Below are 23,468 nucleotides of genomic sequence, written 5' to 3' on the forward strand. Positions count from 1 at the left end.
GAGTTTTTTCTTGCTGCAAGTACCACTAACCCCATCCCTGTGCAAGCTTGGGCGAGAGGGATATAGATTTTGGCAAGATGCAGACTTCATGAGCTGAGGTACAAGATTCAGCCTCTTAAGGAGCTGGGAAGACCTTAAGCTTGCATAGCGAGCTTGTCATCACTGCTGTGATCTACTCCATCACCTTGCAGAAACAGCAGGCTTAAAAACTTCAGAAATATTTTATTTGTTTTGGCAAAAAACTAGAGTAACAAACTTTATCTGGGTTCAAGTACAGTTTATAAACACAAGACGGACCTGTTGCCAGCACCACTACTCCCATCAACCACACCTGCAGGACTGGATTCTCAGTGCTTCATTAGAGAGTAGAAAGACCCCCAGCACTCACGGTCCTTGGAAAGGTCAAACTAAAAGCCTTAAACACACCTCCAAAAACAAATACCATGGAACGGGGGAGAGCTGCCACGGCTGTGAATCGAGGGAAGCCATGTGAAAAGCAAGCAGAGGACTTTTTTTAACCTGGCATTCAGTCAGGGAAGGTGGAACAGCAATGGTAAGAGAAGGCTTAAGATAATTCTGCACATGATGTTCAAAGAGGAGTTGTGAATAAGAAGATTTTGCATGAAAATCAACTTACTTTCCCTCTATGCCAAGTTAAGTCAGTGAGAACAAACTGGTGTGAATGTTTCATGCTGTGAAACCAGCCCAGCTAACAGAAGGCTGAACTAGATATGCTGTGGGGAGTAAAAACGCTGGTACACTGCACAGAATTACACACTGCATTTGTTGACCCAGGCAGCCTTGGGAGAAGAGGCTGGAGTGCCCTGCCCTGTCTGACCTGGAGTTCAGAGTACTCGGCATCAAGTGAGGAGTCTCTTCAAGGCCTCTCCCAAACTGGAGAACTCAGTGCTGCAGAGGAACATTCAATGCAGTGAATGTGCCAAAAACAGAATCAGGTCATCCTCTACTTCAGTATTCCACCCCAAAGCAGTGACTAAGAGCACACTCCTTTTTTCCCCCCAGTCTCAAGATTTACCTGGTGACAACGCTATAACTAATCTGACCAGCTCTAAAAAAACGCCCAAAGCTAAGAGCTGCCTCCTTCCCCTTCTTAACTCTAAGGCACCCTTAAAAATAAAGAACAAAAGAGGAGGGGGACATGCAGCCTCTGACCAGGATACAAGGAAGCCAGTGATTTTTAGAAACAGAAATAGAGACCATCACTAAACAGATTCGCTCAACCCACTCTAGTGATCTCAGCTGCAAGGACTGGGACTTGGGGCACTGTGCCAACTGGGATATTCCACAGTTCCTTGGGCTTGAGCCTTTTCCAGCTCAGGTCTGTCCATTTGTTTCCAGGCTACTTTCCAAGTAAACAGGCAGCTGAAGTTCCTTCCCAAGGACCTGTAAACTCTTCTACATGTAACATTCATCACCTTTTATGAACAGGACCAATAAATTACAATGTCCAGGAAGCTCCTCCAGAACCACGTTTAGTCCCTGTTTGTTCTAGAACTCCCAGTCATCCACGTCTAGCTGCTCCAGGTTTGACACCAGCCCAAAAATGCCACTGGGATCCTGGGGCCGCGTTCCTTCAAAATTGGTGATTGGGGTGACGGGGCGCAGAAGTTCAGGGAGTGCTTCAGAAGCACGGCGCTTGATCTGCACAAAAAGGAGAGAACTCAGCTGCTGAAATACTTTCCCACACAGGCAGGCAGCAAGTAAGACAATGCTATCCTCCTGCCTGCATCGAGAGGTGCGAAGGATTTCTGCTCTGCATCTCGTAACAGGAAAGCACTTCACATACAGTCCTTGCAGCAGCACAGGTGTGCCTCAGCAAGGAAGAGAAGTTGCAGCACCACAGAACAGGCAGCTGCTTCGAGAGCTACCTCACTCCCAGAGAACAAACACCTCATTCACCTTCCTGGAAAAGCTGACGATCACCAAGCTGCACCAAACTAACTTAATTTTTCTGTGATCTGAAAGGATTAAGCAACTCAACATTCCCACCCACAGCTTGTGACACAGAAAGCTAATGACTGCAAAAAAGCCACTGTTCTCTGCATATTAAACGAGTTCCTTACCTGTTTGAAAAACGGATGATTAAGGAGAGCGCCTGCACTGGGCCTGTAGAAGGGAGACAGAATAAAGCAAGCACACAAGAAAAATTAGTCAGTGACACTTTGTCCTTTCAAGATGCTCAAGTGCAGTTCTGTGGGCAGTTCACTGGCACAACCTTGTCCCATCCCCTCCCTCACAGCAGCTCTGGCACTCAAACTGCCTGTGAAGACTGAACCCATGAACGCAGCAGAAAGCTATTCCTGCTCTTCACACCTCGTGGAGTGGTTTGATGAGCACCAGAAAGACAGGGCAGGACCTCTCTGCTCCCCAAAGAAGGTTGCAAGGCAGAGCTATGAACTCTGAAATTCTTCAGGCTCTCTTAAAAAAAGATTTTAACCTGCTTTTAATACCGCCTTTTTTTTTTTTAATGTTCTTTGCATACTCTTCTCAATGTAGAGCACATCCTCACACAGCTCTAATTTTGGAAAAAAACTTCAAACAACCTTTGCTGGCTCTCCTGGTTCAGTCAGCCCCTAGAACGGCGCTTGTGGCATGGCTGTGAGGAGCAGCTTTGGCTTGGCTTTACCTGAAGTCCGGGTTCCGCTGCAGGCACTGCCCTACAAAGTTGTGGAAGCAGGCGGAGAAGGTCCGCAGGTAAGGGTGCAAGGCTGACTCGCCGTTGGCTGCTCTCACGTTGCTAATGGCCATGCTCTCGCCCAGCCCATAATTAGCGCTTGAACGCGAGGTTTTCATAGTCAGCTCGTCAGCAGGAATAGTGGTGGTGTCTAGCAGGCAGGGAACAGTTCCATTCAGCTTTTCCAAGAGCATCTGGAAGTGAAGGGACATCAACATCCCATGCATGCAAACACGACAGTTAAAATTTCTCAGCAGATTTCTAATGTCCTCAGTGTTTGGACACCAAAGGTTTAATACAGCAGCACAGCAGAAAAAGCAGCAGCAATGAGAAGGGAATTCAGGGAGGCACAGCACCCTCCTGTCTTTGCAACCCAGCGCTGCAAGGCACTTCCACGTGCTCAGATGAAAGAGAGAAAGGAAGAACCTTTAAACCTTACCTGAGTGGAAGGCATGTCTTTAAATGGTACGTGCCCATTTGCCAGCTCACAGGCTGTTATCCCTATGCTGTAAATGTCAGACTTTGCATCGTAACCCTGGAGATTCTAAAAGAAAAGGAAAATAAAAATTGTGGACTTGCAATGTGGACAGGCAATGCTCATGACCCGCCATGCAGAAGAACAATCCCAAATGATTAGAGCAGAAATGGCACAACCCATATACAGGATGGTTTGGTGGTGGTGGTGGTAGTTTTAAGCTAAAAAGTATTAAGATGCTCATCATGAGAAAAAGCAACACCGTGGCTGTTTTTCTTTTCCTAGAACAGGCCCTAAAACCTCAGAAAATTATGCAGAGATGCTATGTATCACCGAGCACAAGCAGTGTTTTTTGTTTTGTTTTGTTTTTAAAACACACCTGCTGCAAGACTTCAGGACTGAGCCAAGGTAGGACTTTGATGCTGTATTTGGGGAAGTCATGAACAACTTTGAGTCGCTGCCCATGGTTAATCATACTCAGATTACTTCGCAGGCCGGAGAGGTACACCTTCCCATCTACAGAAATCAGGATATGGCTGGCTTTCACACTCCTTCAACGACAAAAAAAGAAGTCAGGTTTTCTGCCCTTGGAGGATTTATGTTCCTTACAGCATCCCCAGACACTGCTAGTGCGGAGACGCACTGCAGGGGATTTAAGGCAGGAACACTTGAGCTGAACAACTTTTACAGTACATACAATAAATGTAGTGACCCCTAATATCCTAGGACGTTCTGTGTTTAAAATTTACTTTCACAACAGGGTATATCAGAGGAAAGGAAAAACATGCTAAAGTATGGACACAGTAATTTAGGAAGAGATTAAAAGACATTGCAGCACTGAAGAGAAAATCAACCTTAGCAAGCACCTGTAGAAAGGATAACAGCATGCCAGGAGGCTGAGAGTCCTGATGGCCATCCTGAATGTTCTGCAAAACTACGTATACAAGCACTAACAGGACTCGATTCACTCACTTTGCATTTTCCCAAAGAAAGGTTCTGTGGCAAGGAGAAATGTGGGACTGGAGGTTATGGACTCAGGACCTTCTGCAGCAACAGGACAAATTTCCCCTGGCTGTCAGTCTCAATTCAGAGACTCTACACAGCACCTGAACAGAGCCTTAGGTCTGCCTGCCAATGTGGTTTCTCATGACTTCAGACGCTGCTCTTCAGGGTACAGAGGTAAGTTTATTGCATAGTGACATTTTTTTAAAATGATTATTATTTTACCTATGTACATAGCCCATATGGTGGATGTAGTCAAGTGCTTTCAGTACTCCTTGAAGGATATATGCAATAGCCAATTCACTCATCCCATCCATAAAATGGGTACAGATTAAATCTTTCGCAGAACCTAAAATGAAACAAAACACCTCTTCAGTGGTCAGAAAAACAAGGATGCTCCAACAAAGATGCAGCACCTCTTAAACCTGATTTAACAGAATATGATGGCCAGTCAAGGTATTCCCCCGCCACCTACCATAGGCCATGAAAGATGTTACCACCCACAGCTCATTGTCAGCTATGAAAGTTGCTTTGTATGGCACAATGTTAGGGTGGTTGAAGAGCTTGGAAACATGAAGTTCCCCCTAAAAAAAAAAAAAAAAAAGATATTTTGATTCAATTGAGTAAATGCAGAAATATGAATACAGGATTGATAAGCACTGTTCTTGCCATCTATTCTCTTCTAAACTTGCACCATTATATTAGTGGATTCATGTTACCTGCAAGAACGTGACCATTTCATTGGTGCAGGCTTCCAAGTTAACTCTTCTGACAGTGACATACTCCCCTGAGGGTTTATACCTGGCCAGGTTCACAACCATCAAGTCTTCAAAGCCTCTGCCTGAAAGAAAAGGCAACAGAGCTTCAGCAGTATTTCAGGAAGCACACACTTCTAAAGAACTCCTCCAGTCCTTGACCCTTAAATAATATTTATACTCATTTACTCAAACTATTCATGGCCTTGTGAAAGAAAGTAATTGTTCCATCAGATATCATTTTCCCTAGCACGTATCCCATTGAGAGAAATTATCCTAGCCAGCAAGTTAGCATTATCCAGTCTTTCAAGTTCAAAACTGAGCCAGAAGTAAAATGATTTGGCCACAGCCCCTCCAAGGACAGGGTTTCAGGGCCCTTCTGCTGACTTTGTACGTTATTCTCAGTATTGTTAACGCACCACATGCCTCTTCGAGTTGCAAGACTTTAGGATGAGCATCTCAGTTTTTATTAAAGTGATTTTTAAATCACAGAAGAAGGGCATCTAATGTCAAAAATAAGTAATTAATCAAGAAAAAGCCAACAAGTCTGCAGAAATTATTCTTCTTGCAGAGCAGACTTCCGATCCTCCAGCCCACGAGTAATCTTACCTATGATAGTGAGCAACTCGTAGCAGCTGCTGTCTGGTAGGAAGTTGCTCATGGTGTCCCTTTTAGGGGAAGAAGCTATCGACTCGGAGCTCGCCTCATTTGTCTAGGGAAAAAATAAAGTCAGGTCAAAAAAAAATAAAGATCATGTGGTAGAAAAATCATCTGTTCATTACCATACACACTGAATATGAAAAAACTATAGAAGAGACAATTTAACTGCTGTTAAAACAATCAATAGTTAAGTATCAATCAAAATCCAGGAGATGCCTCATTTCAGAAGATCCAGACATCTGTGTTTTAAGCATATAACCGTAAAAGGCGATATTCTCCCTTAGGTTAAGCTAAAATTTATTTGGAAATATTTGGATAAAGCCAATTACTACTTCCCAGGACAACTTGAGCACTGCTTTACAGTAACTATCTTTCTCCTATTGTTTACAGACTTCTGTGTCACCCTCTTGCCTGAGCAAAGGCCAAAGGAAAGCTCGTTCATAGCACCTCCCTGCACCGTGGCAGGCCGCGTTCCTGCCTGATGAAGCTGGGGCCCTTGGTTTTCAGCTACTCATCTGTGAGAAGAGCAGCGCAGCTGAAGCTGCTCAGCTGAATGTCGAAGTGATGAACCCACCTTAGCAAAGGTATGAAGGTCAGACACAACGTGAAAAGAAAAGCTCCAAATGAAAGCCAAAATTTAGCTGCAATGCATTTGTGCTTACAGGGAAAAAAGAAAAAGAATAGGAAAAAAAAAACTCACACCACGCAGGGAAGCAGCGCTCCTAAGCCTACCAACTACACGACCCTGGCACATCTGACACAAAGCTATCTGCTTTATTTACTGTCACATAAATCTTTCCAAGCAGGAACTTCTTGCAAGTTCCTTTATACCTTGCAACTCGCTTAAGTTTCCAAAGTCACAAGGAGCGCATCCTAATGGGGATCCAAATTTATTTGGTGTCTAAGTCCAGACTTAGTTATGTCCAATTTCTAGCACATTAACTCCTCCTGACATTTGGAACCCCAGCTGATTTTTGCCAACTCATTCCTCATCAACTGCAAGTGCCCTTTATCAGACCTTTCCTCATGATTCATGAGGCTCGTCCCTTTTCCTGCAGTGACAGTGAATACTCTTCTGTTGCTGAAAGATGGAAATGACACAGTGACCGCTGAAAAACAAGGCACTGTTCTACGCTCAGTCAGGGGTAAATGTAGTACAAGAGCAGACATGAATTTACCATAAATTAATTACCTTTGGTTCTGTTTGAGGGTTCAGCCCCTGAGAAACTTTCAGCTCTAAGTATACCTTGGGAGTAAGTTGCTGTTCAGGCTTCCTAAGTTCAGCTTTTTGTCTGCCTCTGACCAGCATACATTTTACCTCTCCCTGCCTACCTTAAAAATGGGTTTATTTTTCAGTTATGGGAAAAGGTGAAACTTTGCTTTGTGAAAAGTGCTAGGACACAATTCCAGCTTGCACAACTCAACAACAGCAACTTAGCTGGTGTCTGTTTCAGAGTAACTAACTCCTCAGATCTCAACAGTTCCAAAACCTTTATTTCCACTACGCCGTGCTGTGGCTTGGCTAAACAGGCAGCAAATTTCCACTATTTCAAACTTCTGTTAAAGATCCTTGTCAATTCTGACTTGGGTTGCATCACTCATTACTTCTGCCACCAATTTCACACAGAGACACACAGGCAGATGGAAACCTCTGAAGCAGAAAGGCACCACCAAGGAAAGGAAAGCGGAAGGCTCTGATAAGCAGCGGTGTGCAGCAGTGACAGCTGGTGAAACATGGAGCAGTACGTAAGTGGTTTGCTTTAATAAACCCCACTCCAAATACAGCGTAAGCCAACAAAACAGATGCGAAAAATTAAATAAATTTAATCTTATGAATGGTGCAGGCTGTTTCAGCAGGAATGGAAAAAGGCTGTAAAATCCCTATTTAGAAGTGTTCCAGAACGTCAGAGGTCTTCACTCACCTGTCTTCATGTTAGCAGTGACCAATAACTAGGTTAATGCACAAGGAGCTCTACCAGAAATTTATCAACATCATACGAGAATTACAAAAAAAAAAAAAAAAAAAGTTAAACTGAAATGTCACTCATGAAATACTGCAAAAAAAGCTCCTCTGTGGTTTCACACGGGACAACTTTTGGTGTATGGTCAAAAGCAAAAGCAGCTGCAAAATGAAGTCACGTACGACTGGCTTTATGGCCTGGCATTCATTAGGAGCTAGCCTTCAGGCTTGTTGATCAGATTTTAATTGGAAATAGGTTTAAGGAAATTAATCTTTGGAAGATAACGGCTGTTACAAATGCCATAAGAAAATCAGTTATATGATGCTAGCAAGAATCTGCCTCTGCCAAATCACATCCATCTGAATTAGGAGGAGGGAATGTTTTTGTTCTGCTGCCTTCCTCACCACCTCCTCGCTCCTTCACTCCCTTTAGCATGAGCAAGAGAAATTTTCCTCCTGCCCCGTCCCCCAATTATTTGCCGTTTTTGCATAGCCATGATAGAAAAAGTAAGATTTATTTAGATGTAAAAATAAAAATAAAGTCACCAATATCACTGTGATGTCCAAAACCCCAGGGAGTATTTTAACAAAAACGATACAGATGCCAATCTCCATTTGCTTCCAGCACAGCATATGCTGGAAGCTCAGCGATTAAATAAGGTGTGAATTCACTTCACTTTATACAAAACATTCCGTATATATCTCATGTTTTCAGCTTTGTTTGTGCCAGCAAATTACAGACACTGACACAAAATCAATTATAACAGCTTAAACTGACACAGTTATAAACAAATCACACTTAATTCCTGTTTGTAATTAGCTTAAACTACAGCAACACCTGCACACAGAGATGTTTCGGTATGGTGTGGGCAGGTAGGAAACCATTGAGACCAATATATTCTGCTACAGATTGTGTTATTCTGTGGGCGTTGGTCATAATGCACCACACAGAGAGTAGTCAGGGCCTGCAGAACAAAAAGCAGAGGGGAAGTTGTCAACTGCCCCATTTTGGCTGCGTGTTTTTGAACAGACACTCCTCGTTCGTGACGTTAGATTTTAAGAGGCAAAGCTCTCAGAATTGGCTCTGAAGAAAAGCAGCCAACAGGACATAAAGTCACTGCCAATTACACGATGTTTGCTTCTGATGTTGGAGCCTCTGATGCGACTGCTCTGAAGGGAAAAGTAAGGAAGCCAGAATCAGCGTGTTCAGAGGGGAACGCTGGCTTAGAACGACCAAAATAAAAATTTGGGGGCTGTTTTCAGAAGTCTGATAGGCTAACCTCTTCCCTCGATTCTAAAGGAGTTCAAAGAGATCAACATCTCTGAAGAAATTGATCTAAATCACCTCAAAAGAGAGACCCTTGAATCTGAGAGATTCGGCTTAAAGTTTTGACTAGTCACGTACAGTTTTAAAACCACACACCAAAACCTCCACTCCAGGGTGAAACCTGTCTCCACACTCGTAGAGCTAAATATAGAGATGAAATATATAACTAAGGTAAAAAGAAAAATCAAACTTTCACAAGGATAATCTCCATGCAATGAACCACAGCACCACAGCCTGCAAAAGCCACTTACTTTTCTCCGAGAGTCACCCGGAGGCTGCTCTGGAGTAAAGAAATTAATTGTTCACCAAATTGTGTTCAACAGACACCCATTAAAAATATAGCTGGAACTTACTGATGAAAAGTAAATAACCCTGCATGATACTCACTGATAGCACATATATACAAATATATCATAGACAAAGGTTTAATTTACAGATAATTACATTAAAAATAATCAAACGCAGTACAAGAATGGGAATTAAAGATTCAAACAGTGCTACTGTTCAGATATTCAACATAAACTGACATTGACAAATGACGTACGTACTTAGCCTAAATACACAAGAAACTGTCTAAAGGTTATTTATTTAAAGTAGTGAAAGTTTTTCCACTCCCTCTAGAAGCTCAAAAACTAGACGAGATCCTGATTTCCTATGTTCTGATTGCTTTCTAAGTCACTGATCAAGATTTCTGCATCGTGGTGGATGATTTTGCTTGTTCCACACAAAGCAGGCCAGAAACCAACCAGCTCTCCTACAGGCACGCTGGGGAGTTATCGTCAGAGTTTCAAAACTCATTTTCACTCATGAATTATAATTAACCTTCCCAATGTCATCTAACGAGAGGAAAACTTACCTCCAAACAGTTCAAACTCTCTTAAGCCCTCAACAATGAACTTCTCCGACACCCACCGCTAGAAGAAAAAATAAAGAAAATTAAATTAGTTATTTCCTTTAGAGACAATCTGCTCCCTCTTCCCTCCTCACCCCCCAGAACGAAAACTAAAACACAATCCTAACGCTTCTACAGATTTACTGTGATCTAAAAGCTGCAACATGTGAGCTACATCCTTACTCTGGACAAGAACGTTACCTTCCTGTGCCACTATGCTGGCATGCACCAGCAAGCACGTAGGTGCTGTGGCCTCTCCTGGATAGCATGCACTCGCAATCAAGTTCATTTTAGATTATTCAGACAAGAGGCTTCATACACTCACATTAAAGTAGTTAGCACGTTATGCACCCTTATATAGGCAAATAAAAGTTTCTTTGGGTGTAACAGGTGTAAAAAAAAAACAGCTTTTTATAACAAGACAATGTCTTAGAACTCTGAGAACTATTTTGGCAGTATATCCATTAAATAGAAGTAAAATTAAAACCCAAGTGTTGTAAAGCTGTAGTTCTCCTCCAGAATTCATGCTTAAAATTCATAGCAAGCATTAGCTTGTACAAAGAAATGCTTCTACCACTCTATTTGGCTTTGTGATGTGAAAAAAATAGGCCTGCATATGTAATAGGCAATAGAATATGCAGTTTCAGGCTTGCAGAGCGTTGATTAAGTCGGCATTAAATTAAACAGTCAGGAACAGCAGCACATTATAGCCTGTCAGCTCAGTAAAAGCAGGGAGAAAAGGTTACGTCGCTTGGTGTGAGTGAGGCCAGTCCTGGAAAGCGCCAGTCTGGGGTGACAGCGACTCAAAACACACAGTGCGGCATAACCCAGTCGGTTTAAGCCATTAGAAGCGCTTCTCTCGTGTAAAACCAATCACTTCGACACTCAAAAACGCAGAATTAAGGAAGCCTGATGCTTAACTTCCCAAACAGCTACGGTCAGAAAAAGCAGAGCTGTACACGGTGCGACGAGGGCAGTCGCTTCGTGAGGAAAGGTCGGAGAGCAGCGGCTTTCCCTTAAATACAACGTTTGTTGTAAACGCCGGGTGCTGCACACGGAGGGGGTGCACGCGTGCGGGGAGCGAGCGTGCAAGGAGCAAGTGTGCAAGCAGCAAGCGTGCAAGGAGCAAGGGAGCGAGTGTGCAAGGAGCAAAGGTACAAGCAGCAAGTGTGGAGGGAGCAAGTGTGCAAGGAGCAAGCGCTCAAGCAGCAGGTGTGCAAGCAGGCAGCGTCCAAGCGCAGTTCCCGAAGGAGCCGGGCGAGCCGTGGCGCTCCCGACGGGGGGTAACACTCACCCTCAGGCGCTCGGGTTTACTTACAAGGAAAGACATGGAGGCCGCGGGTGTGTCGCCACACGCTGCTGAAGGCAACCTGGGGGGACGAGAGCGGCTCAGCCCCGGCCCCGGTCCCCTCCCGGCCCCCCCCCGTCCCCTCAGCCCCGGCCCGGCCTCACCTCAGCGCCGCGGCCACCGCGCACCGGCAGACGCTGCGTGTGACGCCAGCACGTCGCTGCGCGTGACGTCAGCGCGCCGCTACCGCCGCGCCTAATGGCGGTACCCGCGCACCTGAGGGGGGGGAAGGCGGCCGCCATGTTGGCTCCCCTCAGGGTGGCGGTCCTCCAGCCCCGGCATATCCCCCCCCAAAAAAGACCCTCCTCTGGCTACCGCATCTGCCTTCCTCACACAAAAAACACGCTTTTATATCCTAAATAGGACAAATAAAGTGTTGAGATGCTGAGAGGAACATTAAAGTAGGCAGGGGGAGTAGCTGAAAGGAACACAGAGTCCAGTACGCTAGGCAGGCGGAGTGTTTCAATTATATTTTACTCTTCATTAGGTAGTTCATTTGAATGTTCATATTACAAAATTAGCTGCCATAGGACTTCAGGAACACTGTTGACTTATTCAAAAAGAGCACAAACTACTATTTCCTTTCCAAGAACTTTGTGAAACAAGACCACGTTAATCTTTAAAGCTAAGTAGTGCTAAAATTTCACATAATCTACATTAGTTTTGGTTTTAAATTAATTTTACCAACCATTATAAAATTAATGTATTTGCATGTACCAGGTTACAGACTTCTGCATTTAAATCAGCTTGAAGTATCCCATGCTGGAACAAGAATTTTAAGCAATTGCTGTTTCAACAGCAGCTCACTCTTATTGCCTCTGAACAAAATTTGCACATATTATTGAACAAGAAAATGCAAGACATTGTTTCCCCACAAAACAGTAAAAAGTCTGTTACAGCAACAATATAATGCCTTCTAGACAGGAAGCATTTATAAAATGCAGAGCTCTCAGTTAGCCAAGTGCTTGCGCAAGGATGCTCACTTCTTCCCCCCATTTATACTCAAAAACCTGAAGTGACCACTCATCAGGTGAAGAGGATACACAGCCTCCGAAAGTTTTACTTGCTTGGGGAAATTGGCAGTAGCAGATACTTCACTGAATCTAGCTTCTTGCTGGAGTGAATTAGGCAGCAGCTGCTAAGACTAGCAGAAATGTTTTTGAGGCAAATTCGTACAGTTAAAATATTCAAGGAAAAACTAGCTGAAGCTGCTAACTCACCATGCACTCAACTCCTGAAGAAACACCACGCTGACATTACAGACTTGACATCGTATTAAGCTTGCAGCACTCAAAACCACAGGTAAGAAGTAATGCTCACGTATTCCATTCCCTGTTACCTAACCCATCTACATGTTTTACACGTACGCAAGTCATGCCTACAGCTGACTTAATACTGTTTCAGACCCTTGTCTGCTAAAAAAACTTCTGTTCTACTGGACTTAAATCCCTGAAGTATCCATACTGTGTATGGAAGGCTGTTTTGTGTCTTTAAAAGCTTGATGCAAATAAATGCACGGTAAATGCTTATTGTGCAGTTTTCCTCCCCTTCAATTAAGAATTTCCCCCCTTCCCTCCCAAGAACTAAAACCGAAGTTTAAAATCAAAGCATTAATATGTTACCAGCACACGTGGACGGGTTTACAATCATATGTTTTTGAAGAACAAATGACAATGAGCATTCAAGAATATTGCAAATTTTTTTAAACAGACAAGTAGCAAAAATTTATACCACCTGGAATAAAACTGCTGAGACAAAGCTCTCTACATACACCTGCAATGTTGCTGTAATACTTAAATAAGTAACACCGATGCAAGGAGCATTTCCCTTAATGGCTAGTAGTGTTCAAAAAAGTGTAGGATTATGGAGTTAAGTACGTCTTTGTACCCTGTGAATTAAAATTCTGCAGGTGGCACTGAGACAGGCGTCTCACAATGGAGTCACATAGCTTTCACTTTGATTTGCTTCATCTTCATCTGCTTCTTCTCAAGTTTCTTCTGCTCACGCCGCAAAGCAGCTTCCTGTAGGAAAGGATACAGAGAGCGAAATGAACATCAGCATTCCCTTCAAAGAACAAGCTGATCGTTTCAGAAGAGAACAAAGAAGGCAACCCCCAGTACAGTACTTGGGTTCGCATCCCTAACCACAGGAGCTGGCTCCCCACTGAGAGCCCTCACATGTTTGGGAAAGCAAGGAAGTACACACAGGAAGCCTGTGCTGCCTCCTGGCAAAGTAAGAAATCAAAGCTGGCTGCTGCTGGTTGTATGCCTACAAGCAGCCCTGGAGATACCGTAGCAGAAATTCGCCTGTAGTTTGTAACAAGCAGAAAATCCATCTCACCTCCAGCCGTCGCTGTTTTTCTGGATCCTCCTCATTCATGATTCGCTCCTTCTCTGCCCGTTTTTTCTCCTCTCGTCGGGACTGGGCAGCCTCCTGCCTTTGCACATGAGTCAGCTTAAGGAAGTTCTCTTCCACGCGAGCCCTGTTCTTATCAGCTTTTTGTTTGCCCTTTTTAGATAAAAGCAAAGGCAGTTAATACAGATTCCCTATGAGCTGGATGGAGTATCTGTAGTAGTTATACTGGAAATGAAAGGACCCCAGCCTTCAGATTAAGGATCAAAGGTTAACATTTGCAATTTCATACAACAGTCAGAAGGCACAAAACATATACTACTTACTTCTCTGTTCAGACGGAACTTCTTTGCTTTGTCTATAGAGTAGATAACCATGCTCATCAGAGGCAGCAAAGACTCCATATCCTTTGGGGAAGTATTGCCTGAACCAGGCACTGAAACAGAGAGTTCCTTGTTAATTCGGGGAGGTTGGCAAGATTTTCCTATTAGCTGTAATGCTCCTTCCTTATTGCTCACACCATTCGTGAAAGATATTCTTATCATACTCTTTGGAAATGGCTTTACTAACTGACAGAGGCATTTTGATTTGGAAATTGCACTTAGATTCTTCACAGTCACATTTCCTCCACATGATCCTTCTTTTTGTTAGTACAGAATGAAAAAAAAAAAAAAAACAGTAGTCAGAGCCAGAACTCTGATATTAACTTTACTTGGAGCTATGGCTGTGAATTCCTAAGAGAACTGTGGTCTTTTTCTGGGATAGACTGCTTTTCTTCCAAAACAGGGATAACCAAGGAACTCTGTGCAAGCTCACACCGCAAGCACTGTGGCTTACAACAAGTCACCTTCCAAATGGAGACCTGATACAACCACCAGCAAAGATACGCTTGTGAACTAAGACCCACAATAGCAAGGTTCAGTTTCCTTTTATCATCACAATGTGCTGCTGAGTCCTCCTTGTTATTACTGCCTTCTGTTTACAGGTTCATCAGTCAGCAGTCCTGTTTACATGCACCAAAGTCATTCGTAATAATATTGTCTTCCATAGGTGACATAACTTGAGCATACCTTGCACTGGTAACCCCCCCCCCCCCCCCCATACATTTACACACATACACTAGTTCTCTTACCATTAAATGTAAACAAAAGTGTCTTTTTAGTTTCGGGCAGTTTTGTAAGCTGACCCTCCCTGGTAAGAAAGAAAAAAGGGGCTGGAATCAGTGAAGAAAAACATGGGCATACAAAATAGTAAGCATTGTTAAGGGGGAATCTCATCAAGAACCAAGAGACAGCTGCAAACTACTCACAAGAATAAAATATACAAGATTTAAATTTCAAACCATTTGGATTCCTGAACTGTTTCATGCAAAAAATATGCAGTGAGAAGACAATATTGTAAACCCATACAAATAACATCACCCAAGCTGATTGTCAGAAGTCATCTGACCCCTAGAAAAGCTTGTATATTTTTAAAGGCATTCAGTTTTACATATACCCTGAAGTTTATACTACTACTTGAGACATAAAGCTTATATAAGTAAGAAAGAAAAACGTTTCTTAAGAATTCAAGACTTGACTGCCCAGAAAACCACAGGCTCATGCAACAAAGTCAGACCTACATTCCACAGAGCCTCCAAAGCCTAGCAATTTCAGTACAAGGCACGCATGCCGCTGTCTTGTAATTAAACAAAAGCACGATCCTTTTGGAGGGCAGTTTCAAGTTTTGATATGGATCATTTTTTTATATGCCTGCAAGCATAATACACCCTTGCAAAAGCCTGCATAGTAACTCAGATGATAAGATAAAGCACCCACTGCTTGGCAATTCCAAGGCAGCAGCTAAAAGCACTTTTTTTAAACACTTCAGACTTTGCTCAAACCTAGTTCTTAATTCAGATGCTGTTGCCACTCCTGCAGCGTTATTTCTTGGCTCCTGAACTCTAACATGCTGTATCCTCTTAGTGGGATTACTCAGTTGTTTTCCACGAGCTGTGTACACTCTAACAGCCAGGTGTTATCTGAGATTTGGAGTTGCCCAAACTAGAGAGTGACCAGCACTCAAAAATAAACATGAAGGCAATACAGCACCTTGATCATCTACACTGATGCAGCGTTTGTAAGCACTGGGAGCGTATTTATTCAGCTGTTTCACCTTTGCTCCCAATTTCTCTTTATGTGCATTCCAGCCAGCTCCACACTGCAAACAGGTTTGTCAGCCTCTACTTCGCTTACTGTTACAGCAGCTACTGCAAGGAGAGATCTAGCGTTATACGTACGTACTCTTGCATAAGTTTTGGACCGGAGAATTGGTCCGAGAATTGGACGGACTCAATCTTGTCAGCATAGTGCGTGAGGAAATGTATCATCTAGAAGAGAAACAGGGGTTAGTTTCTCCTATCACCAACAGCGATATCAGCCTACACGCTCCATATTGCTTTGCCAGCGTGGCCATCCATCACTCAGAAAATGTTTGTGCTCAGTTTGCCACGGTAACACCGCAATTTAAACGGCTGGATTTTTTAGCTTTTGCTAGAAGGGGACTCAATGCATGGAATTAACGCATCTAATAACTCTTCAGTTGCTCTCATTTGGGATTTTCCATTTCATCTGATAACAAACATCAGAGAGACCTGCAGAGAGACCAACACCCTTCTTCAAGCCAGGTGCTGGAGCTAACTTTGAGGCTTTGAAAGGCAGTTTTAAGTCCTCAGATCATATGTTGGACTACCAGTTGCTACATAAAAGGAAACAGAAGTGGCAATTACTCCCTTCTTCTAGCCCTTACATTTCTCTTGATTCTCCCAGATCTCACTAGGGCCATTTAGCTCTCTTGTGATTTTTACAGGAGAAAAAGATTAGAACTGTTGCACAGGCTGCAAGTACCAGGGACACCAAGGAGCATTTGTACTAAGTCACTCAAGATCACCTTTGCGTCCATCATTCCCTCTGTGACCTCCCCCATCTCCGACAAGATAGCCAGCGAATCTGGAAGCCCATATTTTGCACCAGACTTGGGTTTATCGCTGCAGAACTCACTCTGTTGCAAAGACAGGAAGAGGGAAAAAATTAAAAATAGCACAAGCATGCAAATAGCTCATCAACTAAACTGTTTCAGCACAATGGCACCCCTAGAAGTACCAGGTAAGAAACAATAAAAATGCGTTAACTCAGTCACTCAGTCTGGCTGGGGACATGTCAAGCATAAAGCAAAGCATGCAATACCAATGACTGTAGCCTTTAAGTTCATATTTCCCCTCAGTAGCAAGTACTTTAAGGAAAAAAAGAAAAGGTAATACATCCATGCCAGCACATTTGATAAAGGTTAATGTATTTTTGCTTATTTTGTTTGCTAAATCAACAAAACCAAATGGCATCCTGCCAACCACATTTGAATGCTATTGGAGATGTCACAAGAGAAAAGATTTGCAAACCACTGCAAACTTCAGGGCTTGGATGTATGGGAAGTTTTCTTGATTTCAGACTAGGGAAAAACATGACCCCAAATTTTCCACATTGCACATCACTTAAGTTCATTTTTCAATCCTTTACAAAGTCATTTGTGCAAAGTAGATTAGGAGAAAATGAGACTTGTGTGTATCCCAAACGTACTTCAACCTCCTCCTAAGCTAACTATACATCAAAAAAAGGAGGTGGGCTGCTTTCAGTTGCCTCTTCTGCAGTTCTGACAGCAGCTAGATAGTGCTTCAGATGGCTGATGGCATTAAATGTCCATCTATTAGATGAAAATATCTTTTCCCCACCCATAGTAATTCCAACCGGTCAGTCACAAGTGTTCAGCTGTTCCCAAGAAAGTAAGTGACCTATTGATTAGGGGTTCTTACATCCCACTGCTTTTATCTTGTTATTGTTCCTTTGTGAGCACACATACCAGGTCCTGCATCTCTTTCTGAAGTCGCACCAATGCTTTTCTTGTGCCAACAGCAAACACATAGGTGTCCATATCTTCATCATTCATTGTTACTTTTATTTGCTGTGGGACAGAAAGTTATTAGCATTGATTAGATTTCTACGATGCACTCCATCTTCAGGCTACCAGCCAAATTGAGACCTGTGTCTTCTGTGAAGAAGAGTTTCTGCTGCCTCAGTGCTTATCTGACATTTTAATTCATCGTTCATAACCTCAAAGAACAAAGCCTAAGAAAGGCTGTACACAGCTGAGATAAAGGTTGTTAAATTAAAGCTTCTCAGTGTGTCTTAAAATTAAAAAACGCCTTTCCTGGAGCACTCAGTTCAGCATTCTAGTATAATGCTACCGTGTAATGACAGCAACTCCTCAATAGAAGAGCTATAAGCCTTTGCTGTGCAGATATCCATTGATAAGATTATCTGCCCACATCTAAATTAAGTATTTTAATGAGTATTATAACTACAATTATAGCCATATTGTGTATTGTGAATACTTTTTCTAAGTCACCGTTCTTCCAAAATATAACCTCTCTTGACATTTACATGATTAGAGATTGCCCTCATCTCTAAGAGCAAGGGGCTAGGCAAATAGTGACATTACAAGAAAGAACACACAAGCCAGCATATGCATTAAGCAGCTCTGTTCAGTCTGACTGTATAGATAAAAGAACAATAATTAAAGTATTTTAGATCATAAAAACACGTTTTGATCAAGATGAGGTCTTGAAGCACAATGGACTGTTCACAAAACCACTCAAATAACAAAACCCATAGAGATAAAACATTTCCTAGTCATCAGCTTGCATTTCACACACAGAAAAGAAACATGAATGATTCTTGCAGATTATTTCAACAGATTCTGAACACCATAAAAAGATACCCAGCACTTCACATGGGGGTTATAAATACAACCAAAAGCAGGAGAGCAGCGCAAAAGGAATGCAACAACTTATCACAGCTGATCTAAAGGGTTGAATACATACCACTTGGTCACAAGCTGGCCTCATCATGCGTGCAAGAACATTCAGTAGGTCTTGTCTCTTGAGAAACTAAAAGCACAAGATTGTAAACACAGAACATTAATAAATATACCTAGAACGAGGGGTTTCATTGGCAGATAGCTGTGGAACTTAAGGAAAAACAGGGCAGATGTAAGTACACCTTTTTCATTGAACAATTTAACTTTGAAGGGCCCTTTAGAAGTCACCTATACTGCTCAAAGGCAGGCCTACTTTCTGCGTATGATCAAGTTGTTCAGGGCCTTGCTCCCTCAAGTTATGAGCTGAACTGAAATGTGAGACTGTCCATCCCAGGTGCAGGACTTCCTGAACATGGGCAGCAGGTGAGCAGTGCTACAAACTCGCTCATCCTTACCTTTAGCTGGATAAGCATTCCTTCACAGCACACCCTTCCAGAGCACCACAAGTTATATATGTGTTCATTTTCTTGATTTAGTTTCCCAGTGCTTGTGGCTTCTTTATTGGTGCCATCGTCCCCTGGAGAAAATGACAGTGAAGAAGAACTGCAGTCTAAAAAGCACAAATTTATACACCAGAGTAGCATCAGTAGGTTTATAAATCTGTTGTCCCTGGATTACTTCAGACTCACCTTGATGTTTCTGAATAATTTATGCCATGCCATAATCTCATTTAAACACTTAAAGACTAGCATACTATTTATCGACCTCCAGAGCTGCCCTCAGTGCTATCACGCATATGCATAGAAAAGGTTTTCGTTCTCTAGAGCCTATGAGAAGGTCTAAAACAATCTCTACTCAAATAAACCAAAAACGTATCCTAATCATTACAGGACTTACCAACAAGAGCAAAGTTGCTTTCTAGCAGCTCCCTGTGGGTATTGAACCACGCGTGAGCCAGACGGTTGTTTTTGTTCTTCCCAATGATGTAATTCATGATGTAGGCAAGAAGACCTGTTACCATCAGGATCTCCATGTAGTAACTCTCCCAGCTGTTTTGAAGGTGAGCAGGGACCTAAGGAAAGTAAATGGAAATCATTTTTTTTTTTCCTTACCGAGTAGATTAGGTATACACAGACAATTTGAAAACATGCAGAGTACTGGAGAGGTTTCCTCCCAAATCCAGCAGCAAGCCTCACAATGGCAACAGGACACAACTAAACCTACATAATGCATTTAGCTCTCCTGGGACCAGAAGTCCTACAGCAAACAACTGATAACAGCATTCCCAAAATACCTGGCTAGCGCAAAAAAAAGTAAATCTCCTTTCCAAGTAAGCCTGTGCTAAAATTTATCCTTCAGAGTAGTCAACAGCTCTGCATTCCAACCCAATGGTTATCTGGGCTCGATGCCCTGCCCATCACAGCATTATTCGATCATCATTTAACTTCTGTTGAAATCTAAATGTCCAGGAACATTTTCAGGATGGCACCGAGAGCCATGGACTGTGGGGGAAGCATGGAAGCCTGCCAGATCTTTCCATTTCAGAGAATAAGCAGCAGTTCTGCTTATCACCACATCACCCTTCAGTCATAAAACAATCCAAGCCTTAATTTTCACTGCCAAGGTCAGCCACCATATTTGAAAAGAGATCTTACAGATGATAAAAGCATAGGCCTTAAGCACCTGATCATTCTGTAAAAGACCCTTCTGGGAGGCAACAAGAAGGTGAAGCAGTGTGGACAGAGACATTGGTTTCAAAAACCATCTGAGAAGTCAACTTCGGGAATCACAGAATGGTTTGGATTAGAAGGGATTTTTGAAGACTATCTAGGTTCCAACCCCACCGTCACGGACAGGGCTATCTTCCACTAGATGAGGTTGCTCCAAACCCCATCCAACCTGAACCTTTAGCCAGAGACAAGCTAGAAGTACCCTATGTTTACTGCAAGCCTATCATCATTGTAACTTCCTCACTGTGTTAAGAGAGCACCCAGACATTTCTGGGATGTATGGTTTTTCTCTGGATTAAAAGGAGTTTATCCCTATAGCTCCTCCACATCTCCGCCTTTTTCATATAGTGAACAGAACCTAAGTCATAAAATGCTTTGGCCAAACCTACGCATCAAACCACGTGTTTTAATGAAGAACTTACTGCTCTGTATTCCAATTGCAGTTCTCAGTTTGAATCCAGCACAGATCCAAGGACAGTGGTTATGGCATCTTAAAAGAGACATCAACAGACCAAACATATCTGCCCTGGAAGTTTTACTTCAGGAGTTGCTATCTGAAGTAACATAAACCAATGCACAAAGAATTCCAAGAGCATGGAATTGAGAGCTGACGGATCCTACTCTGCTGCCATCCTGTTGTATTATTTTAGGTATTACTCGTCTCCAAACTTCTTCCCATTTCTTGTCTGTATCTTATTAATTAATTCAAATAGCAAATTCTTTAGGACAGATTCTATCTGTACAACACGGACATTACTGGCATAGTGCCATAAACAAGTGATGAAGTACTAAAGAGAAAAAGGATCAAAATTTATACCTACGTTAACTATTGTTATGGGGTCCTTATTTTTGCTAGGAGACGCATCTGGTTTCTCTTCATAGCCTTCAAATTCCTCATCATCATACGGTTCACTCTCAGTATCACCTTCCTAAAGAACAAAATCAAAAATCCAAAAGCTGGGTAATCAAAACCCAAAAAGATAGGGTGAAAAGGTAAGGTTCAGAGATGTTATTAGGAAACACACAGGGGAAGGAGATGAGGCATTACCTGCGTGTCTGTGTCATCAAAGTCTTCCTGATTCTCATCCTGACCTTCAAGCTCTACAGTGGCTTCTTCTTCATCATCTTCTGTCGTGATGATCCTCTGAGGAGACTCTGTGACTGCATCTTCATTAACGTCTTCAAATTCAGCAAAGTCATTATCATCATATTCCATAATGTCATCTCCGTCCTCAAATTCATCGTACTTTGCCAAAGACAAACTCCATGGGATGAACAGGACAGCGACAAAAATATACAAATTCTTCATTTTCACTGCAAGAAAACCCAAAACATTGCAACAAATCCTTACGTTAGGAGATACAAAGCCTGTTCCATCACACCTTCAGTTATGCCCAACTTCTATGAACAATTTCAAAACATCATTGGGGTCAGCTCAGCACGAGAGAAATAAAGCTCTGCCTCATCTTGCCATCTTCTGCACAAAGTGAACACTCAAACAAGAAAAACAGTAACTTGAATGGCAAGGTACTAGATTTCCTGCCTGTAGTAGGAGCAGCTGAGGCAGCAGCAAGTTCACATCTGGCCAAGCTGTTCAGGTGACCCATTTCTAGAAACAGCGACGTCCTGCTATAAAAACGGCTCTTCAGTAGCAACTCTCAGAGTTGCCAACTCATTTCAACACACATGGTGCCTACAGTTCTCATTAGTTAGCAATTAGACACAGTCAGATCCAGGAATGCGTTACAAAAGCAGTAAACCTTAAAATGTGCTTAATTCGTTTACTTTAAACAGCAGTGCTCTGATAGCCTCCGCTTATTTAAAACTGACCATCTTTGATTTTTCTAGATCAATTCTCAGAATCAGGTCCTACAGCATCCCTCCTCTACTTCTGTTTAGAGATGGAGACCTTTTGTTATAAGGTCTACAAAAAAAAAAATCACAAAGAGGATGGATATTGCACCAGTCCCCAAAATAAGAGGAAACTGGCTCGTGAGACTCGAGTTTTCTCCCCAGATATCCGCCAGAACTGCAGAGATGAACTGATAGTTCCCTTTTTTTTTTTTTCCCCCTCACTGCTTCTTATGACATTTTTGCTTAATCTTGATGCAGTCACGGTCTGTCATTCAGACTGTACATCATTGCCAACTGCAGATTACTGAGGTCCAAACTAAGGTCCCAGACAGCAGTAATAATGTAAAATGCACTTGTGCATTTCACAAATGTCTGGGGATGATCAGCTGCAAAAGACTTGGCAGTACTCCCTTTACTCCCTCTCACACCCAGATCTGAGTGGGAACTTCAATGTTAATGAGACCGTTCTCTGAAGAACTTGAAATAGAAGCAATTTGTTTCTAAATTCGACCAGCACTCCTCTGAGTAATGCATGCAGGGAACTCACTGCTGTGAGTGACAAGGACAGCTAAAAGAAACGCTTATGTTCAAGACTTTTCGTTTTAGCAAAAACCCGAACAGATCACGAGCATGAATCCAGACGGGAAGTACAGCAAGGCAGACCCCAGGATTTTAGCAAGCTGCTTACTTGCTTATATCACAGCTTTAGGTGAATTCAAACATGAAAACAGTATTAACATGCCACAGAATTTGCATAGAACACCTGGACAACGGAGCCAACAGAGCCACCTGCTCTACAAACCCACAAGGGTTTCACAGGACGAATTCTGAGACCCTGAGTACATCCAGTTCCAAAAAGCCCTACACGCTCCATACAGCCTTATGCAAAACGAAACGTGTGGAAACCAACAGACCCCTGACAGCGCATGGGGGCTGCTGGCAGGGACACGAGTCAAGGTGAGCCAGGCTAAAACTGGCTGCGGGCCGCCCTCTGCCATCCCATGCCCCCCTCTCACCCTCATCCACGGCCCCTCAGCCCTCCGGCCCCTCACCTCAGCCCCCCCGGTCCCGCAGCCCTCAGAGCCCCCATCCCGGGGGGCACCGGAGGGCCGAGGGCTGCCGGTAACGGGGACGAGGGCAAGGAGAGGGTCGAAGCCCGGCCCCGACGGCCCGGGAGGGGGCAGCGCGGTGCCCACAGGGCCCGGCCCGGCCGCGTTACCTGAGGCACGCGGCGCCGCCACCGCTTCGGCCCTGCCCGCACCCAGCGCCCGCAAGCGGCGCGCCCTGCGTACTTTGCGTAGCCCGAGCGCTCTGCGGAGCCTGCGCGCTTTGCGGAGCCTACGTGTTTTGCGCAGCCCGTGCGCTCGGCGCAACCCGCGTACTTTGCGTAGCGTGAGGGGAGCATGCTCACTGCGGGCTGCCCACACACGTACGCGAGGGGGCAGCGGGCCCGACAGCCCCCGCCTCGAGCCCGGGGCAGCAGCCAGAGCCCAACCCAGCAGCCGAAGCCCAACCCAGCAGCCGGAGCCCGTCTCCTCCTTACACAGCCCTACTGCTGCCAGCTCAGACC

General features: G+C 43.5%; 2 protein-coding genes across 8 annotated transcripts; both read right to left on the reverse strand.

Annotated features, from left to right (window-relative positions):
- Positions 1-202: 202 nt before the first annotated feature.
- Positions 203-11,304, reverse strand: STRADA (STE20 related adaptor alpha). 5 transcript variants are annotated; one of them, XM_035347775.1, is made up of 13 exons: positions 11,219-11,304; positions 11,085-11,136; positions 9,731-9,788; positions 9,126-9,154; positions 5,537-5,639; positions 4,892-5,013; positions 4,648-4,756; positions 4,398-4,521; positions 3,550-3,721; positions 3,135-3,239; positions 2,648-2,889; positions 2,085-2,127; positions 203-1,662 (listed from the first exon to the last, which is right to left on the reverse strand). In XM_035347775.1, the coding sequence occupies exons 2-13, from the start codon at positions 11,094-11,096 to the stop codon at positions 1,510-1,512; spliced, it is 1,272 nt and encodes a 423-aa protein (XP_035203666.1). In that variant the 5' UTR covers positions 11,097-11,136; positions 11,219-11,304; the 3' UTR covers positions 203-1,509. The 5 variants fall into 5 exon arrangements, with proteins under 5 accessions (XP_035203666.1, XP_035203663.1, XP_035203667.1 ...); XM_035347772.1 differs by having other exon boundaries at positions 11,061-11,136; positions 11,219-11,287; XM_035347776.1 differs by lacking the exon at positions 9,126-9,154 and having other exon boundaries at positions 11,219-11,255.
- Positions 11,305-11,569: 265 nt separating this feature from the next.
- CCDC47 (coiled-coil domain containing 47) lies at positions 11,570-23,448 on the reverse strand. Of its 3 annotated transcripts, none has more exons than XM_035347643.1 (13): positions 23,336-23,448; positions 21,093-21,365; positions 20,866-20,973; positions 19,212-19,386; positions 18,770-18,891; positions 18,379-18,444; positions 17,358-17,459; positions 16,395-16,505; positions 15,749-15,834; positions 14,599-14,657; positions 13,793-13,902; positions 13,455-13,622; positions 11,570-13,135 (listed from the first exon to the last, which is right to left on the reverse strand). In XM_035347643.1, exons 2-13 carry the CDS (start codon positions 21,351-21,353, stop codon positions 13,055-13,057), a joined length of 1,449 nt encoding a protein of 482 aa, XP_035203534.1. In that variant the 5' UTR covers positions 21,354-21,365; positions 23,336-23,448; the 3' UTR covers positions 11,570-13,054. The 3 variants fall into 3 exon arrangements, with proteins under 3 accessions (XP_035203534.1, XP_035203533.1, XP_035203535.1); XM_035347642.1 differs by lacking the exon at positions 23,336-23,448 and adding an exon at positions 23,118-23,274 and having other exon boundaries at positions 21,093-21,358; XM_035347644.1 differs by lacking the exon at positions 23,336-23,448 and adding an exon at positions 22,951-23,096 and having other exon boundaries at positions 21,093-21,358.
- Positions 23,449-23,468: the final 20 nt, after the last annotated feature.

This window comes from Oxyura jamaicensis, chromosome 27 (genome assembly GCF_011077185.1).
Source record: "Oxyura jamaicensis isolate SHBP4307 breed ruddy duck chromosome 27, BPBGC_Ojam_1.0, whole genome shotgun sequence".
Classification (NCBI taxonomy): Eukaryota; Metazoa; Chordata; class Aves; order Anseriformes; family Anatidae; genus Oxyura; species Oxyura jamaicensis.